The 15980-nt window shown below is 48.5% G+C and overlaps 1 protein-coding gene and 1 long non-coding RNA gene across 3 annotated transcripts in view; one reads left to right on the top strand and one right to left on the bottom strand.

Annotated features, from left to right (window-relative positions):
* slc35b3 (solute carrier family 35 member B3) overlaps positions 1-12117 on the bottom strand; it is a 56107-nt gene extending 43990 nt beyond the window's left edge. Inside the window, exons 1-4 of one of the 2 annotated variants that reach the window (XM_067981962.1) lie at positions 12098-12117; positions 10283-10516; positions 9989-10110; positions 5344-5498 (exon numbers count right to left, since the gene is read on the bottom strand). In XM_067981962.1, the coding sequence (XP_067838063.1) occupies positions 5344-5498; positions 9989-10110; positions 10283-10477 (472 nt within the window). In that variant the 5' untranslated portion in view covers positions 10478-10516; positions 12098-12117. Of the gene's footprint in view, positions 1-5343; positions 5499-9988; positions 10111-10282; positions 10517-10631; positions 10739-12097 lie in introns of those variants that run through there. The other variant, XM_067981961.1, reaches the window with a different exon arrangement.
* LOC137320221 (uncharacterized) lies at positions 9930-10633 on the top strand. The gene is made up of 2 exons (XR_010962411.1): positions 9930-10065; positions 10289-10633. It is a non-coding gene; the product is annotated as an uncharacterized lncRNA (long non-coding RNA).
* Positions 12118-15980: the final 3863 nt, after the last annotated feature.

The raw sequence follows: 15980 nt of genomic DNA, 5'->3' as shown, positions 1-15980 counted from the left end.
TCTCTCACTCTCTTCCCCCTCTTCCCTCTCTCTCACTCTCTTCCCTCTTCCTCTCTCTCACTCTCTTCCTCTTCTCTCTCTCACTCTCTTCCCTCTTCCTCTCTCTCACTCTCTTCCCTCTTCCTCTCTCTCACTCTCTTCCTCTTCCTCTCTCTCACTCTTCCCTCTTCCTCTCTCTCACTCTCTTCCCTCTTCCTCTCTCTCACTCTCTTCCCCTCTCTCACTCTCTTCCCTCTTCCTCTCTCTCACTCTCTTCCCTCTTCCTCTCTCTCTCACTCTCACCCTCTTCCTCTCTCTCACTCTCTTCCCTCTTCCTCTCTCTCACTCTCTTCCCTCTTCCTCTCTCTCACTCTCTTCCCTCTTCCTCTCTCTCTCACTCTCTTCCCTCTTCCTCTCTCTCTCACTCTCTTCCCTCTTCCTCTCTCTCTCACTCTCTTCCCTCTTCCTCTCTCTCTCACTCTCTTCCCTCTTCCTCTCTCTCTCACTCTCTTCCCTCTTCCTCTCTCTCTCACTTTCTCCCTCTTCCCTCTTCTCTCTCTCTCTCACTTTCCTCTCCCCCTCCCACCACACCCCCAGCCTCCACCACTCTTTCTAACCCTCCCCCATCCCCCTCAATCTCTCTCTCTCTCTCTCTCTCCAACCTTGACCTTCTAATAATCCTTTTTGTCTCTTGTCCTGAAAAGCGAGTTGGAGGGAGTCCGGTTGAGGGAGCAAGAGAGATAGATAGAGATGCGAGAGAAGGCAAGGTGGGGGGGGGGGGGAGGAAGAGGAAACTCAGAGGGTGGCGGGGGGGGGTGAGAAAGCTCAGAGGGTGGCGGGGGGGGGGGGGGGGTGGGATGAGGAAGCTCAGAGGGTGGCGTGGGGGGGGTGAGGAAGCTCAGAGGGCGGCGGGGGGGGGGGTGAGGAAGCTCAGAGGGCGGTGGGGGAGGGGGGGGTGAGGAAGCTCAGAGGGCGGCGGGGGAGGGGGGGTGAGGAAGCTCAGAGGGCGGCGGGGGAGGGGGGGTGAGGAAGCTCAGAGGGCGGCGGGGGAGAGGGGTGAGGAAGCACAGAGGGCGGCGGGGGAGAGGGGGTGAGGAAGCACAGAGGGCGGCGGGGGGGGGGGGGGGGGGGTGAGGAAGCTCAGAGGGCGGCGGGGGAGGGGGGTGAGGAAGCTCAGAGGGCGGCGGGGGAGGGGGGGTGAGGAAGCTCAGAGGGCGGCGGGGGGAGGGGGGGTGAGGAAGCTCAGAGGGCGGCGGGGAGGGGGGGTGAGGAAGCTCAGAGGGCGGCGGGGGAGAGGGGTGAGGAAGCACAGAGGGCGGCGGGGGAGGGGGGGTGAGGAAGCTCAGAGGGCGGCGGGGGAGGGGGGGGTGAGGAAGCTCAGAGGGCGGGGGGGGGAAAGCTCAGAGGGCGGGGGGGGGGGGGGGAAGCTCAGAGGGCGGGGGGGGGGGGAAGCTCAGAGGGCGGGGGGGGGGGGGGGAAAGCTCAGAGGGCGGGGGGGGGGGGGAAAGCTCAGAGGGCGGGGGGGGGGGGGAAAGCTCAGAGGGCGGGGGGGGGGGGGAAAGCTCAGAGGACGGGGGGGGGGGGGAAAGCTCAGAGGGCGGGGGGGGGGGGGGAAAGCTCAGAGGGCGGGGGGGGGGGGGGAAAGCTCAGAGGGCGGGGGGGGGGGGAAAGCTCAGAGGGCGGGGGGGGGGAAAGCTCAGAGGGCGGGGGGGGGGGGGAAAGCTCAGAGGGCGGGGGGGGGGGAAAGCTCAGAGGGCGGGGGGGGGGGGGGGGAAAGCTCAGAGGGCGGGGGGGGAAAGCTCAGAGGGCGGGGGGGGGAAAGCTCAGAGGGTGGGGGGGGGGGAAAGCTCAGAGGCCGGGGGGGGGGGGGGGGGGGGGAAAGCTCAGAGGGCGGGGGGGGGGGGGGAAAGCTCAGAGGGCGGGGGCGGGGGGGGGGAAAGCTCAGAGGGCCGGGGGGGGGGGGGGGGGGGGGAAGCTCAGAGGGCCGGGGGGGGGGGGAAAGCTCAGAGGGCGGGGGGGGGGGGGAAAGCTCAGAGGGCGGGGGGGGGGGGGGAAAGCTCAGAGGGTGGGGGGGGGGGGAAAGCTCAGAGGCCGGGGGGGGGGGGGGGGAAAGCTCAGAGGGCGGGGGGGGGGGGGGGAAAGCTCAGAGGGCGGGGGGGGGGGGGAAAGCTCAGAGGGCGGGGGGGGGGGAAAGCTCAGAGGGCGGGGGGGGGGGAAAGCTCAGAGGGCGGGGGGGGGGGGGAAAGCTCAGAGGGCGGGGGGGGGGGGAAAGCTCAGAGGGCGGGGGGGGGGGAAAGCTCAGAGGGCGGGGGGGGGGGGAAAGCTCAGAGGGCGGGGGGGGGGGGGGGGGGAAAGCTCAGAGGGCGGGGGGGGAAAGCTCAGAGGGCTGGGGGGGGGGGGGGGAAAGCTCAGAGGGCGGGGGGGGGGGGGGAAAGCTCAGAGGGCGGGGGGGGGGGGGGGGAAAGCTCAGAGGGCGGGGGGGGGGGGGGGAAGCTCAGAGGGCGGGGGGGGGGAAAGCTCAGAGGGCGGGGGGGGGGGGGAAAAGCTCAGAGGGCGGGGGGGGGGGGAAAAGCTCAGAGGGCGGGGGGGGGGGGGGAAAGCTCAGAGGGCGGGGGGGGGGGAAAGCTCAGAGGGCGGGGGGGGGGAGAAAGCTCAGAGGGCGGGGGGGGGAGAAAGCTCAGAGGGCGGGGGGGGGGGAAAGCTCAGAGGGCGGGGGGGGGGAAAGCTCAGAGGGCGGGGGGGGGGAAAGCTCAGAGGGCGGGGGGGGGGAAAGCTCAGAGAGCGGGGGGGGGGGAAAGCTCAGAGGGCGGGGGGGGGGGAAAGCTCAGAGGGCGGGGGGGGGGGAAAGCTCAGAGGGCGGGGGGGGGGGAAAGCTCAGAGGGCGGGGGGGGGAAAGCTCAGAGGGCGGGGGGGGGAAGCTCAGAGGGCGGGGGGGGGGGAAGCTCAGAGGGCGGGGGGGGGGGAAGCTCAGAGGGCGGGGGGGGGGAAAGCTCAGAGGGCGGGGGGGGGGGAAAGCTCAGAGGGCGGGGGGGGGGGGGGAAGCTCAGAGGGCGGGGGGGGGGGAAAGCTCAGAGGGCAGGGGGGGGGGAAGCTCAGAGGGCTGGGGGGAGGATTCGAGACAGAAAGTTGGAAACACGGAGTGAGCGAGGGCAAAAAGAGGTGCCGCTGTTCACACGAGACATTAACCCGAGGCCACCTGTACCCTCTCAGTTGGACACACAATATCCTGTGGCATTATTCAAAGAGGAGCAGGGGAGTTCTTCTGGTGTCCTGGCCAACATTTAATTCTTTAACAACCACCATCAAAAACAATTTGTCATTTGTGTCATTGCTGCTTGCAGGACCTTGCTGTGTGCATATTGGCTGCGGTTCTCTACACAACAGTGACCACATTTCAAACATTGGCTGCGAAGTATTTTGTGGAAGGTGCGAGATGTTCAAGTTCACTCGTTCTTTTTATCTCAAGTTGAACAAGCAACCTTGGCATCCTGTTTGAATGCTAGCAGAACCTCAACCCCATATCCTCTCTATCACAAGGAACACCTACTTCCATCCCACCCTTACCTCAGTCCATCTGCCACTGAAATGCCCAGTCATGCATGTCACCTCAAGAATCGATTCCACCAATGTCCTCCTGGCCAACCTCCCATCTTCCATTAACTTAGCTCAACTAAATCTTTGCAGGCTGTATCCTATCCTGCACCAAGTCCCACTCACCCATCGTCCCTGTTCTCGCATACCTATATTGGTTCCCTGTTCCCTGTCCCCCAACACACCAAATTTATCCCCGCATTTATATTCCTCCATTGCTTCACACTCCCCAACTCTGCAACCTCCTCCAGCCCTACAGCCATTTGCTCAAACTCTCCATTCTCCTGCCTCTTGGGATTGCCCCCTTTTGCCTTATCAGTGATGATAATGCCTTCAGCCACCTAGATCTCCCCCCCCCACCCCACCTTGAATTACGTCCCTAAACCTCTCTACTTTCCGACCTCCCTCTCCTCCATTAAGACTCTTCTTAAAACCCATTCCTTGAACCAAGCTTTTGGTCACCCTTTGAAATCTTGCCTCCTTTGGCTCAGTGTCAGTTTTTCTCATGCCTCTGTGAAGTACCTTTGGATATTTTACCACATGAAATGAAGCTTTATAAATGCAAGATGTTATTTAAATTAATATGGCTCAGGGATAGAGATGATCAGTCAGGGATATTGGATATGATACAGGATAGTAGAACAAGGGGACACCAGCAGAAGTTAAAAAAAGACTCAAGTAGGACTTAAGAAAGCATTTCCTGATTGAGGGAGGGTGGTCTTTGGAATTGGCTGCCAAACAAAATTGTAGGGGTAAGTAACTCGGATCAAATTAGACAGGTATCATGAAGAGAAACATTATTAGTTGCAACTCGGAGAGTACAAAGACAGACTTTATGGGCCCATGGTTTTTTCCAGACTTGAGATTTTTTATATTTATATTAAATTAACTTTATGCAAATCCCTGACATTAACTGTAAATATACTAAAATAACAGTATCTGTAGAGTTGTACCAATTGTTTTAACAAATCAATGCACCTTTCTTCCAATATAGTAAGGTACCTTGAAAATGGCGTAACTTCTCTGTTCAAATCTGCAGTCAGCATCACTAAACACACATCAGCTGTTTAGCTGGTAGACGCCAGAGCAGAAAAATAACCTCAACGAAATTCCATTATTTATTTTATGTTTGCCAACTTGTCGTGAGAGATTGGAAACAGCAAGAAAAATACTTGTGTTCTATGACCATATTAGCTAGTTTAAAATAACAATTATCTACACCAAGCATTTTTAATTGGGATTAGCACCTTCTAAGGTTAGCATGGAATCACTCAGTTTTTATGTTACTGTTAACAGAATTAAGTCCATTCTATCGAAGTGCAATTTGAAGTACTCATGTTTGTGAGAACTCGAGTGAAAAATTTGCAAAAAGCTGTATTGTGAATCTCACTGTTTGAACAGTTATCAAGCACATTTTTAAAATATCCTGTATTATTACCCATTCAATATTTAATGTAGTAAGTATAAAACATATTCAACAGCAATATACTGCAACCTCTTAACTGCCACTATCCTCATTACTGAATAACAAAAACTTGTGGATAATCGAGTTTCCCAAAATCTGGTCTTACATATGTGGTGCAACAATGCCCTCAGCACAGGAATGAAGGCATGTACAATACAAATAAAAAACTGTTTTATTCACCAGTAAAGGAGGTGGAATACAAATCTCATGCAAAGTTTTGTTTTGCAAAAATTCTGTTAGATAACAGGCATCACTGTACTGCATTTTAGGAACTGCAATATTGTAGAATTTACAATGCTATTGTGTACCTTGTATGAAGACTCCTCCTATCATAACAGGAATCAGCTTGCAGCATTTAAAGATTACTTGAGTTGGATAATTCAGATAACCAAGAGAGGTGTTTGACAAGCCCATAGTGCCCACTGTTAGAAATGCTACGAGCAGATACGTTTTCCAGGGGATTCTGCAAAACAAGGCACAGAGGTGGGGTTGTAAGCCAAATTCAGTGACTTCTGCCGCTTATCAGGATTTGTTGGTAGGCTACGACTACATACCATGGTTTACAATTTTTAATAATGCAGTTTAAAAAAAAGCACAACATCTACCTTCCTTGGGGGATTTCAACGTCACTTGGATTCAATCAAAAAATGGTTAGGTTCTAAAATGTTACATTGCGCTACACAATGCTCATTTTAAATTAACACCCGTTGGACCATGTTTAAAAGGTTCGTCTGTTCCTTGTGATTGGCTCTTTGCAGAGAATGAATGACCTGCAGAAAGTAACATGCGTTCAACTCAATTCCGAAATGTTTATTCCAATCATCATTGCATGTAAATTATTTTAAAATACAATTAGAAACAACTTTGTCCAAATTGGTAGTACTATTCTGAATATTTACTCTGAAAAGTTAATAAAGTTGGTATCAATCTGATTTTTTAAGTGCATACAGAATATAATTTATACAAAATTGAAAAAAGTGCAATGTTTATGAACTTTAGTCAACTGAGAAAAATTATGCTGTTGACTACAAGACTATACCATTTTCACAGCATAAAAAAAATGCAAATGTATGCCTAATGATAAACACTTAAATCAGTGCATTTTCAAATATTCAAGTTTTAAAATAAGCTACTACCAATTTTCTATAGAATATAGGCTCCTCTGATGGTTCAGCAAGTAGCTGAGCCACACAGAACAGAAAGATCCTAGGTTTGATCCCTGGACCAGAAATCAGTGCAGCGAACGATGATCTCAGCCAGGATGTTGGTTGGGTGCTATCACTGACATCTGTGCCCTGGGCTGGCTTCTGATCATTAGCCAGTGACCCTTGCTGGTAATGCAATGCCAGAGAGGATGGGATTGGATTTGGTCGTGATATCCCTTATGGTCAAACAGCTTGCTGATACTCCCATCAAGGCTCACGCACAAGTTATGGCAACTTGGGCAAGGTACCTGAAGACAACTGGTACTTGTAGAACTGCTCCCTAGCAAGTAGTCAATGCCTTTAGGCGAGGAAGAAAATTGGTTTACAGTTTTTTAACAATATGTTCTACTCAGTTTTTGTCTCACAACTCACTTTTTAGTCTAGGGAAGGGAGAAATCACTGACTATTAATATTTACATTACTTCAACAGGTAAAGCCCATAGGGCTTTACTTTTACAGTATGATAAAGACGAGCAAATTAGCCTACTGAAAATGAATGCTACAAGTGATTGATTTTTTTGGCACAAACAAAAAAAAATTAAAGTAATTGACATTAGCTACAACTGTAGGAACAGGAGTAGGCCACTTAGCCCCTCGAGCCTGTTCCGCCATTCAGTGAGATCATGGCTGATCTGTGACCTAACTCCATATACTCACCGTAGCCCCATATCCCTTAATACCTTTGGTTAACAAAAATCTATTAATCTCAGATTTAAAATTAACAATTGAGCTAGCATCAACTGCCGTTTGCGGAAGAGAGTGCCAAACTTCTACCACCCTTAACTTCACCCCTGAAAGTCCTGGCTCTAATTTTTAGGTTATGTCCCCTGGTCCTAGACTCCCCAAACAGCGAAAATAGTTTCTCTCTATTTACCCTATCAGTTCCTTATAATACACTCGTTCGGCCACAACTGGAGTATTGTGTCCAATTCTGGGCACCGTGCTGTAGGAAGGATGTGAAGGCCTTAGGGAAGGTGCAGGAAAGATTTACTAGAATGGTTCCAGGGATGAGGGACTTCAGTTACGTGGATAGACTGGAGAAATTGATGTTGTTCTCCTTAGAGCAGAGAAGGTTAAGAGGAGATTTGATAGAAGTGTTCAAAATCATGAAGGTTTTAGTTAAAGTAAATAAAAAGAAACTGTTCTCATTGGCGGAAGGGTCAAGAACCAGAGGACACAGATTTAAGATGATTGGCAAAAGAACCAAAGGCGACATGAGGAAAAACTTTTTTATGCAGCAAGTGGTTATGATCTGGACTGTGCTGCCTGAAAGGGCGGTGGAAGCAGATTTAATCATGACTTTCAAAAAGGAATTGGATAAATACTTGAAGGGAAAAAATTTGCAGGGCTATGGGGAAAGAGCGGGAGACTGGGACTAACTGGATTGCTTTTACAAAGAGCCGGCATGGGCTCGATAGGCCAAATGGCCTCCTTCCATGCTGTAACCATTCTATGAAATAACAAGGACTAAATTGTGTACCAAATAGCTATCCAAATGAAAAGAAGCCTTTCCAGTGCTGGTGATCCTAGCACTCATGGGAAATCAAAACAACTATTACGCCCATTTAAAAACGAATGAGCAGAAGGGAATATTCAATTGGATACATAGCACAATTAGCTTCTTCTACAGAAATTAAGCAATAGCGGCATTTTCTCACTTGCTGTAGAATTCTATTATCAATTGCATGCAGCACTCTGAACATGACTCAAACATGAACCATGTCAGCTCTTTCTTCTGTATTGCTATAAGTATTATCTTGTTGGAGGGGTCACAAAAGTACAAGATTAACTTCCCTCTTTTCTTATTAGAATGACCATTTTGGGCAACTCTTCCCAGTTACAACAATTACAATACTTGCCCTAGCAAAGCAGGGCAGCTTTTAAAAAATGAGCCATAAAAATCCAGCACATTGTGACTGCATCATGACCACATCAGCTACCTTGTAACATTTTCCAGGCTATGGAAAATCTGGAATGGCCATAAAAATGATCTATCGAGGATACTGTCAAATCTAAGGGTGCAGTTTTTCTTGTTCATTGCCATTACCATTACCTTTTCCTTCTTCCTCTCCCCTCAAACTTGAGGCATCCCTGCCATCCACAAACTCTAAAAATCTTCAAGTTCAAGACAGTACTTTTCAAAAAGGCATCTGAACAGCAAATATTCAAGCAAAGAGGTTAAACAACTAATTTTTCCTCTAATCAAAATTCTGGAACAGCAAAACTACTAATTCCAACATCAAGTAAACACAAGGTACAGAGTTCCATGCAAATAGGTATACTAATACAGTAACTAACTTTTCTAAAAATGGCAGATTGTAATAAAGTTGGTTTGTTGGTTGAAGCATTGGAACTATTTGACACTGTAACTTATTTACTTTCTGATGTGACTAAATTGAATTAAGGGATGATTCATTTCAAATGTAGTTTTGAACTAAGATATATTCCATCACCTCAGACTTTTACATTTTAATACAAAAATATTTTTACATCACTGTGCACCAACTCATTTTGATGGTCATCAGGCTCATTGCTTAGATCACTCAACTCTTCCCAAACTTTTGGGGGACATCCACATCTTCAGGTCTTTCAAACTACAGCTGCACAAAAGTGACATTCCTTAGTTTAATTTGGTCACATTAGAAAGTAAATCACATTTACTGTTATGATGTGGAATGCACTGCCCGAAAAGCTGATGGAAGCAGATTCAATAGCAACTTTCAAAAGATGTGGAGATGCCGGTGATGGACTGGGGTTGACAATTGTAAACAATTTTACAACACCAAGTTATAGTCCAGCAATTTTATTTTAAATTCACAAGCTTTCGGAGGCTTCCTCCTTCCTCAGGTGAACGAAATGAAATCCTCGAGGATTTCACCTAAGGAGGAAGCCTCCGAAAGCTTGTGAATTTAAAATAAAATTGCTGGACTATAACTTGGTGTTGTAAAATTGTTTACAACTTTCAAAAGGGAATTGGACACATACTTGAAAAGGAAGAAATTGCAGAGCTATGGGGAAAGAGCGGGGGAGTGGGACTAATTGGACGGCGCTAATTGGATAGAGCTGGCACAGGCACGATAGGTTGAATGGGCCCATTCTGTGCTGCATGATTCCATGATATGATTAGTTATAGTATCAAATCATTCCAGTGCTTCAACAAAGTAATCTGATTAAAAGCTGCCATTTTTAAAAAAGGTAATTATTACTGTATACTAAAACCAATATTGGATATCCAATTCGGATCATCCCAAATATAAATTTAACCCAGGGTTAGTAGAGATCACAAGACATCCATACTTGTGAGAGACATTCATAGCATCATTGCTGATATTTATCAGGATGTGGAGATGCCGGTGATGGACTGGGGTTGACAATTGTAAACAATTTTACAACACCAAGTTATAGTCCAGCAATTTTATTTTAAATTCACAAGCTTTCGAAAGCTTGTGAATTTAAAATAAAATTGCTGGACTATAACTTGGTGTTGTAAAATTGTTTACAAGATATTTATCAGCACATCAACTGGCCACTTCACCTGTTACAGGTTTAAAAAATGGATAACTGAAAACATTTTGAATTGGCATGTAAACAGTTACACAGGAAAGTGGAATAACAAGATCCGTTTAAAGATCTCAGCTAACTTTGGTTCATTCCTGATTTTTTTTTTGCTTAACGATTGTTGACCACAATTTCAATAGGGATTGTTATGATACACAAACAGATTATGTCGTTTGCTACCGATCATTACCTCCTTCTCTTGTCCTGCGTGAGCTGAAGCTCCACTAGTCCGAATATGGAATAAAAAGCAAATTGCACCAGAGTGAGGTACCAGCCAAAAGGTTTAAAGCCTTCCACAGAGAAAATAAGTTCCTGCAAACCAAAGGAGGAGGAGGGGAGGGGATCAAGAACAGAGATTAAATGTTAACTTAAACGCAACATTAAGATATGCAACAGACAAAATTAACAACGATCGCTGAAATAAAAGGGGCATTTAAAAAAAAAATTTGCATTTATTTATAAAACTTGTATCTTTGTTAATTACCTGCAGGTATCCGTAGACCAGATAAAAGACGAAGACCCCGGTCACACAGATTAGGAACTGCGCGGTCCTGGAGAAGGCGGTCAGGTTGAAGCCGATCACCCGCAGCTCGTCCATCGACTTGATGTGCGGGGACATGGAGTCGGGTTTGTCGGGCACGCTGATGGAGATGTACTTCCTCGAGTTGGAGCCACTCATTGCCGCTGCCACTAACCGCGCCGGCCCGCAGGCTCCGGGCTGCAGCAAACAAAAACAAAAACAAACCACAAGCGTGAATGTGCGCAGACAGTCTCACCGCTTCATCCTCTAGTTTAATGTCATCTATAATAATAATAATTATTATTATTATTACTATGTGTGTGTATCCAGTGTACTGAATTCGCTCTTTGCAATTTAGGTCCCAGTCTCCACGGTAGGCCCCAATCCCCTCCCCCCCAACCTGCCAACTGTCATCGCCACGGAAACGCTACCGCTCATGCGCACGGGCGTGAGAGTCTCAACAGGGGGAGGGAGCTGAGCTTCTGCGCATGCGCACGGGCGTGTGAGTCTCAACAGGGAGGGAGCTGAGCTGAGCTTCTGCGCATGCGCACGGGCGTCTCAACGGGGAGGGAGCAGCTGAGCTTCTGCGCATGCGCACTGAAGCATCTTCGTGCTGTCAAACCACCTCCTCCTCCATTTTGTGAGTTCACGCCCTGACGCTCCACCTGCGGCTGAGCCGTCACCATCAATGAAGTGAGATTTAAACAGGACGAACAGGAACTGAAATATTCATTCCAACGTATGGACTTATTGTTTTTTTTTAAACAAAAAGAGTGACACGTATACAGATTAGAGTGTTTTCGAATTAAAGTAAGCGATCTTCTGCCCGGCGACCCTTGGCACATTGCCGGGGCTCTCTGGCCCATTCTGGGTTTCAAGAAGGTTTATTTTAAGCCACCGATCGCGCTTTTCACTGTAAATACACGGCATAAGACGCATTTCATGTTCGCAATTAAGATTTTAAGCCCAGAATGGCTCGTCTAATCCCAGTGCTGCCAGATCTTTCGGACCACCCTCCAGTCCTGCCAAACTCTGCACTGTATGCTAATGATGTTGGACCCAAAATTACCCCCCCCCCTCCCCTCCCCGAAAAGTCATCCTGATAATATAGAATCAGAGAAAGGTTACAGCACGGAAGGAGGCCATTCGGTCCATCGAGCTCGTGCCGGCTCTATGTAAGAGCAATCCAGCTAGTCCCACTCCCCCGCCCTGCAATTTTTTTCCTTTCCAGTTCCCTTTTGAAAGCCACGATTGAATCTGCCTCCACCACCCCCCTGATCATAACCACTCGCTGTGTTAAAAAAAAAAGTTTTTCCTCATATCACCTTTGGTTCTTTTGCCAATCACCTTAAATCTATGTCCTCCGGTTCTTGACCCTTCCGCCAATGGGAACAGTTTCTATCATGATTTTGAATACCTCTATCAGATCTCTCAACCTTCTCTGTTCCAAGGAGAACAACCCCAGCTTCTCCAGTCTATCCACGTAACTAAAGTCCCTCATCCCTGGAATCATTCTAGTAAATCTCTTCTGCACCCTCTCTAAGATCCTTACATCTTTCCTAAAGTGCAGTGCCCAGAAATGGACACAATATTCCATATTGCATGTTACATGGCATAATACCCCTGTTGTTATAAAAAAGTGCATTCTCTGAACTTATGAACTATGCTATGGAAGATCTATTAGTGCAATATAAAAATGTATGGATATTTTACAAATCTCACCACTTTATAGTTCAGTTATCAGAATAGTTGATAACTGCATTAACATCATCTGCTTACCTCTTGGTCTCAATCATCCCTTGTCCGTAATTTGTTAGTTACTGAAACAGCTTTTCTGAGACTGATGTTGCTTTACAGAGATCCAGATGCTTTGCCAACTTCCTCAAACCTTTACAGGGTAGGTGTGGCCTGTTAAGTATCACTTAGTAAGGAGGTTGAGGCAAGGTGCCAGGAGCTAAAACCTGTTAATCGATGTTTCAACTCCATTTACTATACTCTAATAATATGCTCTGTATATTTTTTTGCATTCATGTTGCTGCTTGGAGTTTGTGAGAAGTATTAAAATTTAGGCCAAATTAATTATTTTATTTAAAAACTATATAAGAAAGCTGATGTGATTCCCTTACAGGGGAAGAACAAACTTGGTTTTATGCCTCCAGGTTTGGGCGGGAGTCAGTCTTTAATCATTTTAATGAGGCTCAGGAATTAAATTGATGCAGGCCTCACACGTCATGGGTGCATCCCGCCATCTCCAGCTCCCAAGGCCTAAATTTTAACTTGGAAGAACGGGTGAGGTGGGGGTGGGGGAGGGGCAGTAAAAATTGTAATAGTTTGGAGCGGGAACGAATCGTACCTCCAACCCACCGAGAAACACATTTCACCCAGACGCATCTGATTGTGTGTGCGTGCTTCAGAAATGTGGACGTCTTGCGAGCTAACTCAATTACATTTTTGTGGATTGAGGCAGATAAACGATTTTAACTCTACCTGAACACATCTCCCATGGCCTCTGAAACACGCCATGGAAACAGAGGCGAGTTGCAGCCGGCAGCCATTTGGACATTTAAACCAGTGATTGACGTGAATAAAAGGTGAGTTTTTGCATCAGGGCAATCAGTTCTCTCAGATAAACCTTTGGCTGTGAGTTCTTTGTGTTTAGGTTGAGATTTCTTTGTTCACACTCAGAATTCTTGTGTTCACACATATTTACCTACATTTTAGACCCTCTCAAACTGACACCATCAGGATGGGGGGGCGGAATGGATGTTTTTAGCAGTACATCTGAGGAGGAGGCACATCAGCATCGGCACCAGGCACTACTTGCAGTTCTGGGAGTTGCAGCTCCACAAGACAGAGGTGCGCCACAGGGACCTCCAGAGAGGGGACCAACGAAGGGACCGATGTTGCAGGAGGCACTACCCACGTGAGAGGGTCTACAGGCAGAGACTGAGCTCTCTGGACCTCTGAGGAGCAGTGCCTACGAAGGCTCAGATTGAGTTGTCACGTGGTCGCAGACATCTGCAGGCTTCTTCGTGCAGAGCTGCTTCCGGCTGGGCCTGGTGGGTACGCATTGCCCGTCACAGTAAAAGCCACCACTGCCCTCAACTTCTTCACTTCTGGACTTTTCCAGGGCGCTACTGGTGACATCACCAGGATCTCTCAGTCGTCTGCCCATAAGTGTACACGAGAGGTCACAGATATCGATAGATTAGGTGAATGGGCAAAACTGTGGCAAATGGAATTCAATGTAGACAAATGTGAGGTCATCCAGTTTGGATTAAAAAAGGATAGAACAGGGTACTTTCCAAATGGTAAAAAGTTAAAAACAGTGGATGTCCAAAGGGACTTAGGGGTTCAGGCACAAAGATCATTTGAAGTGTCATGAACAGGTGCAGAAAATAATCAATAAGGCAAATGGAATGCTGGCCTTTATATCTAGAGGACTAGAGTACAAGGGGGCAGAAGTTATGCTGCAGCTATACAAAACTCTGGTTAGCCCGAACCTGGAGTACCTTGAGCAGTTCTGGGCACCGGACCTTCGGAAGGACATATTGGCCTTGGAGGGAGTTTTTTTTTTATTCGTTCATGGGATGTGGGCATCGCTGGCGAGGCCGGCATTTATTGCCCATCCCTAATTGCCCTTGAGAAGGTGGTGGTGAGCCGCCTTCTTGAACCGCTGCAGTCCGTGTGGTGACGGTTCTCCCACAGTGCTGTTAGGAAGGGAGTTCCAGGATTTTGACCCAGCGACGATGAAGGAACGGCGATATATTTCCAAGTCGGGATGGTGTGTGACTTGGAGGGGAACGTGCAGGTGGTGTTGTTCCCATGTGCCTGCTGCTCTTGTCCTTCTGGGTGGTAGAGGTCGCGGGTTTGGGGGGTGCTGTCGAAGAAGCCTTGGCGAGTTGCTGCAGTGCATCCTGTGGATGGTACACACTGCAGCCACAGTGCGCCGGTGGTGAAGGGAGTGAATGTTTAGGGTGGTGGACGGGGTGCCAATCAAGCGGGCTGCTTTATCTTGGATGGTGTCGAGCTTCTTGAGTGTTGTTGGAGCTGCACTCATCCAAGCAAGTGGAGAGTATTCCATCACACTCCTGACTTGTGCCTTGTAGATGGTGGAAAGGCTTTGGGGAGTCAGGAGGTGAGTCACTCGCCGCAGAATACCCAGCCTCTGACCTGCTCTCGTAGCCACAGTATTTATATGGCTGGTCCAGTTAAGTTTCTGGTCAATGGTGACCCCCAGGATGTTGATGGTGGGGGATTCGGCGATGGTAATGCCGTTGAATGTCAAGGGGAGGTGGTTAGACTCTCTCTTGTTGGAGATGGTCATTGCCTGGCACTTATCTGCAACGAATGTTACTTGCCACTTATGAGCCCAAGCCTGGATGTTGTCCAGGTCTTGCTGCATGCGGGCTCGGACTGCTTCATTATTTGAGGGGTTGCGAATGGAACTGAACACTGTGCAGTCATCAGCGAACATCCCCATTTCTGACCTTATGATGGAGGGAAGGTCATTGATGAAGCAGCTGAAGATGGTTGGGCCGAGGACACTGCCCTGAGGAACTCCTGCAGCAATGTCCTGGGGCTGAGATGATTGGCCTCCAACAACCACTACCATCTTCCTTTGTGCTAGGTACGACTCCAGCCACTGGAGAGTTTTCCCACTGATTCCCATTGACTTCAATTTTACCAGGGCTCCTTGGTGCCACACTCGGTCAAATGCTGCCTTGATGTCAAGGGCAGTCACTCTCACCTCACCTCTGGAATTCAGCTCTTTTGTCCATGTTTGGACCAAGGCTGTAATGAGGTCTGGAGTCGAGTGGTCCTGGCGGAACCCAAACTGAGCATCGCTGAGCAGGTTATTGGTAAGTGCCGCTTGATAGCACTGTCGACGACACCTTCCATCACTTTGCTGATGATTGAGAGTAGACTGATGGGGCGGTAATTGGCCAGATTGGATTTGTCCTGCTTTTTGTGGACAGGACATACCTGGGCAATTTTCCACATTGTCGGGTAGATGCCAGTGTTGTAGCTGTACTGGAACAGCTTGGCTGGAGGCGCTGCTAGTTCTGGAGCACAAGTCTTCAGCATTACAGCTGGGATGTTGTCGGGGCCCATAGCCTTTGCTGTATCCAGTGCACTCAGCCGTTTCTTGATATCATGTGGAGTGAATCGAATTGGCCGAAGACTGGCTTCCGTGGTGGTGGGGATATCGGGAGGAGGCCGAGATGGATCATCCACTTGGCACTTCTGGCTGAAGATGGTTGCAAACGCTTCAGCCTTGTCTTTTGCACTCACGTGCTGGACTCCGCCATCATTGAGGATGGGGATGTTTGCAGAACCTTCTCCTCCCGTTAGTTGTTTAATTGTCCACCACCATTCACGACTGGATGTGGCAGGACTGCAGAGCTTTGATCTGATGCGTTGGTTGTGGAATCGCTTAGCTCTGTCTATGGCATGTTGCTTCCACTGTTTAGCATGCATGTAATCCTGAGTTGTAGCTTCACCAGGTTGGCACCTCATTTTTAGGTACACCTGGTGCTGCTCCTGGCATGCTCTTCTGCACTCCTCATTGAACCAGGGTTGATCCCCTGGCTTGTTGGTAATGGTAGAGTGAGGAATATGCCGGGCCATGAGTTTACAGATTGTGCTGGAATACAATTCT

This window comes from Heptranchias perlo, chromosome 3 (genome assembly GCF_035084215.1).
Source record: "Heptranchias perlo isolate sHepPer1 chromosome 3, sHepPer1.hap1, whole genome shotgun sequence".
Taxonomy (NCBI): Eukaryota; Metazoa; Chordata; class Chondrichthyes; order Hexanchiformes; family Hexanchidae; genus Heptranchias; species Heptranchias perlo.
Note: the sequence above shows the minus strand (reverse complement) of the source record. Positions and strands in the feature narration are given on the sequence as shown.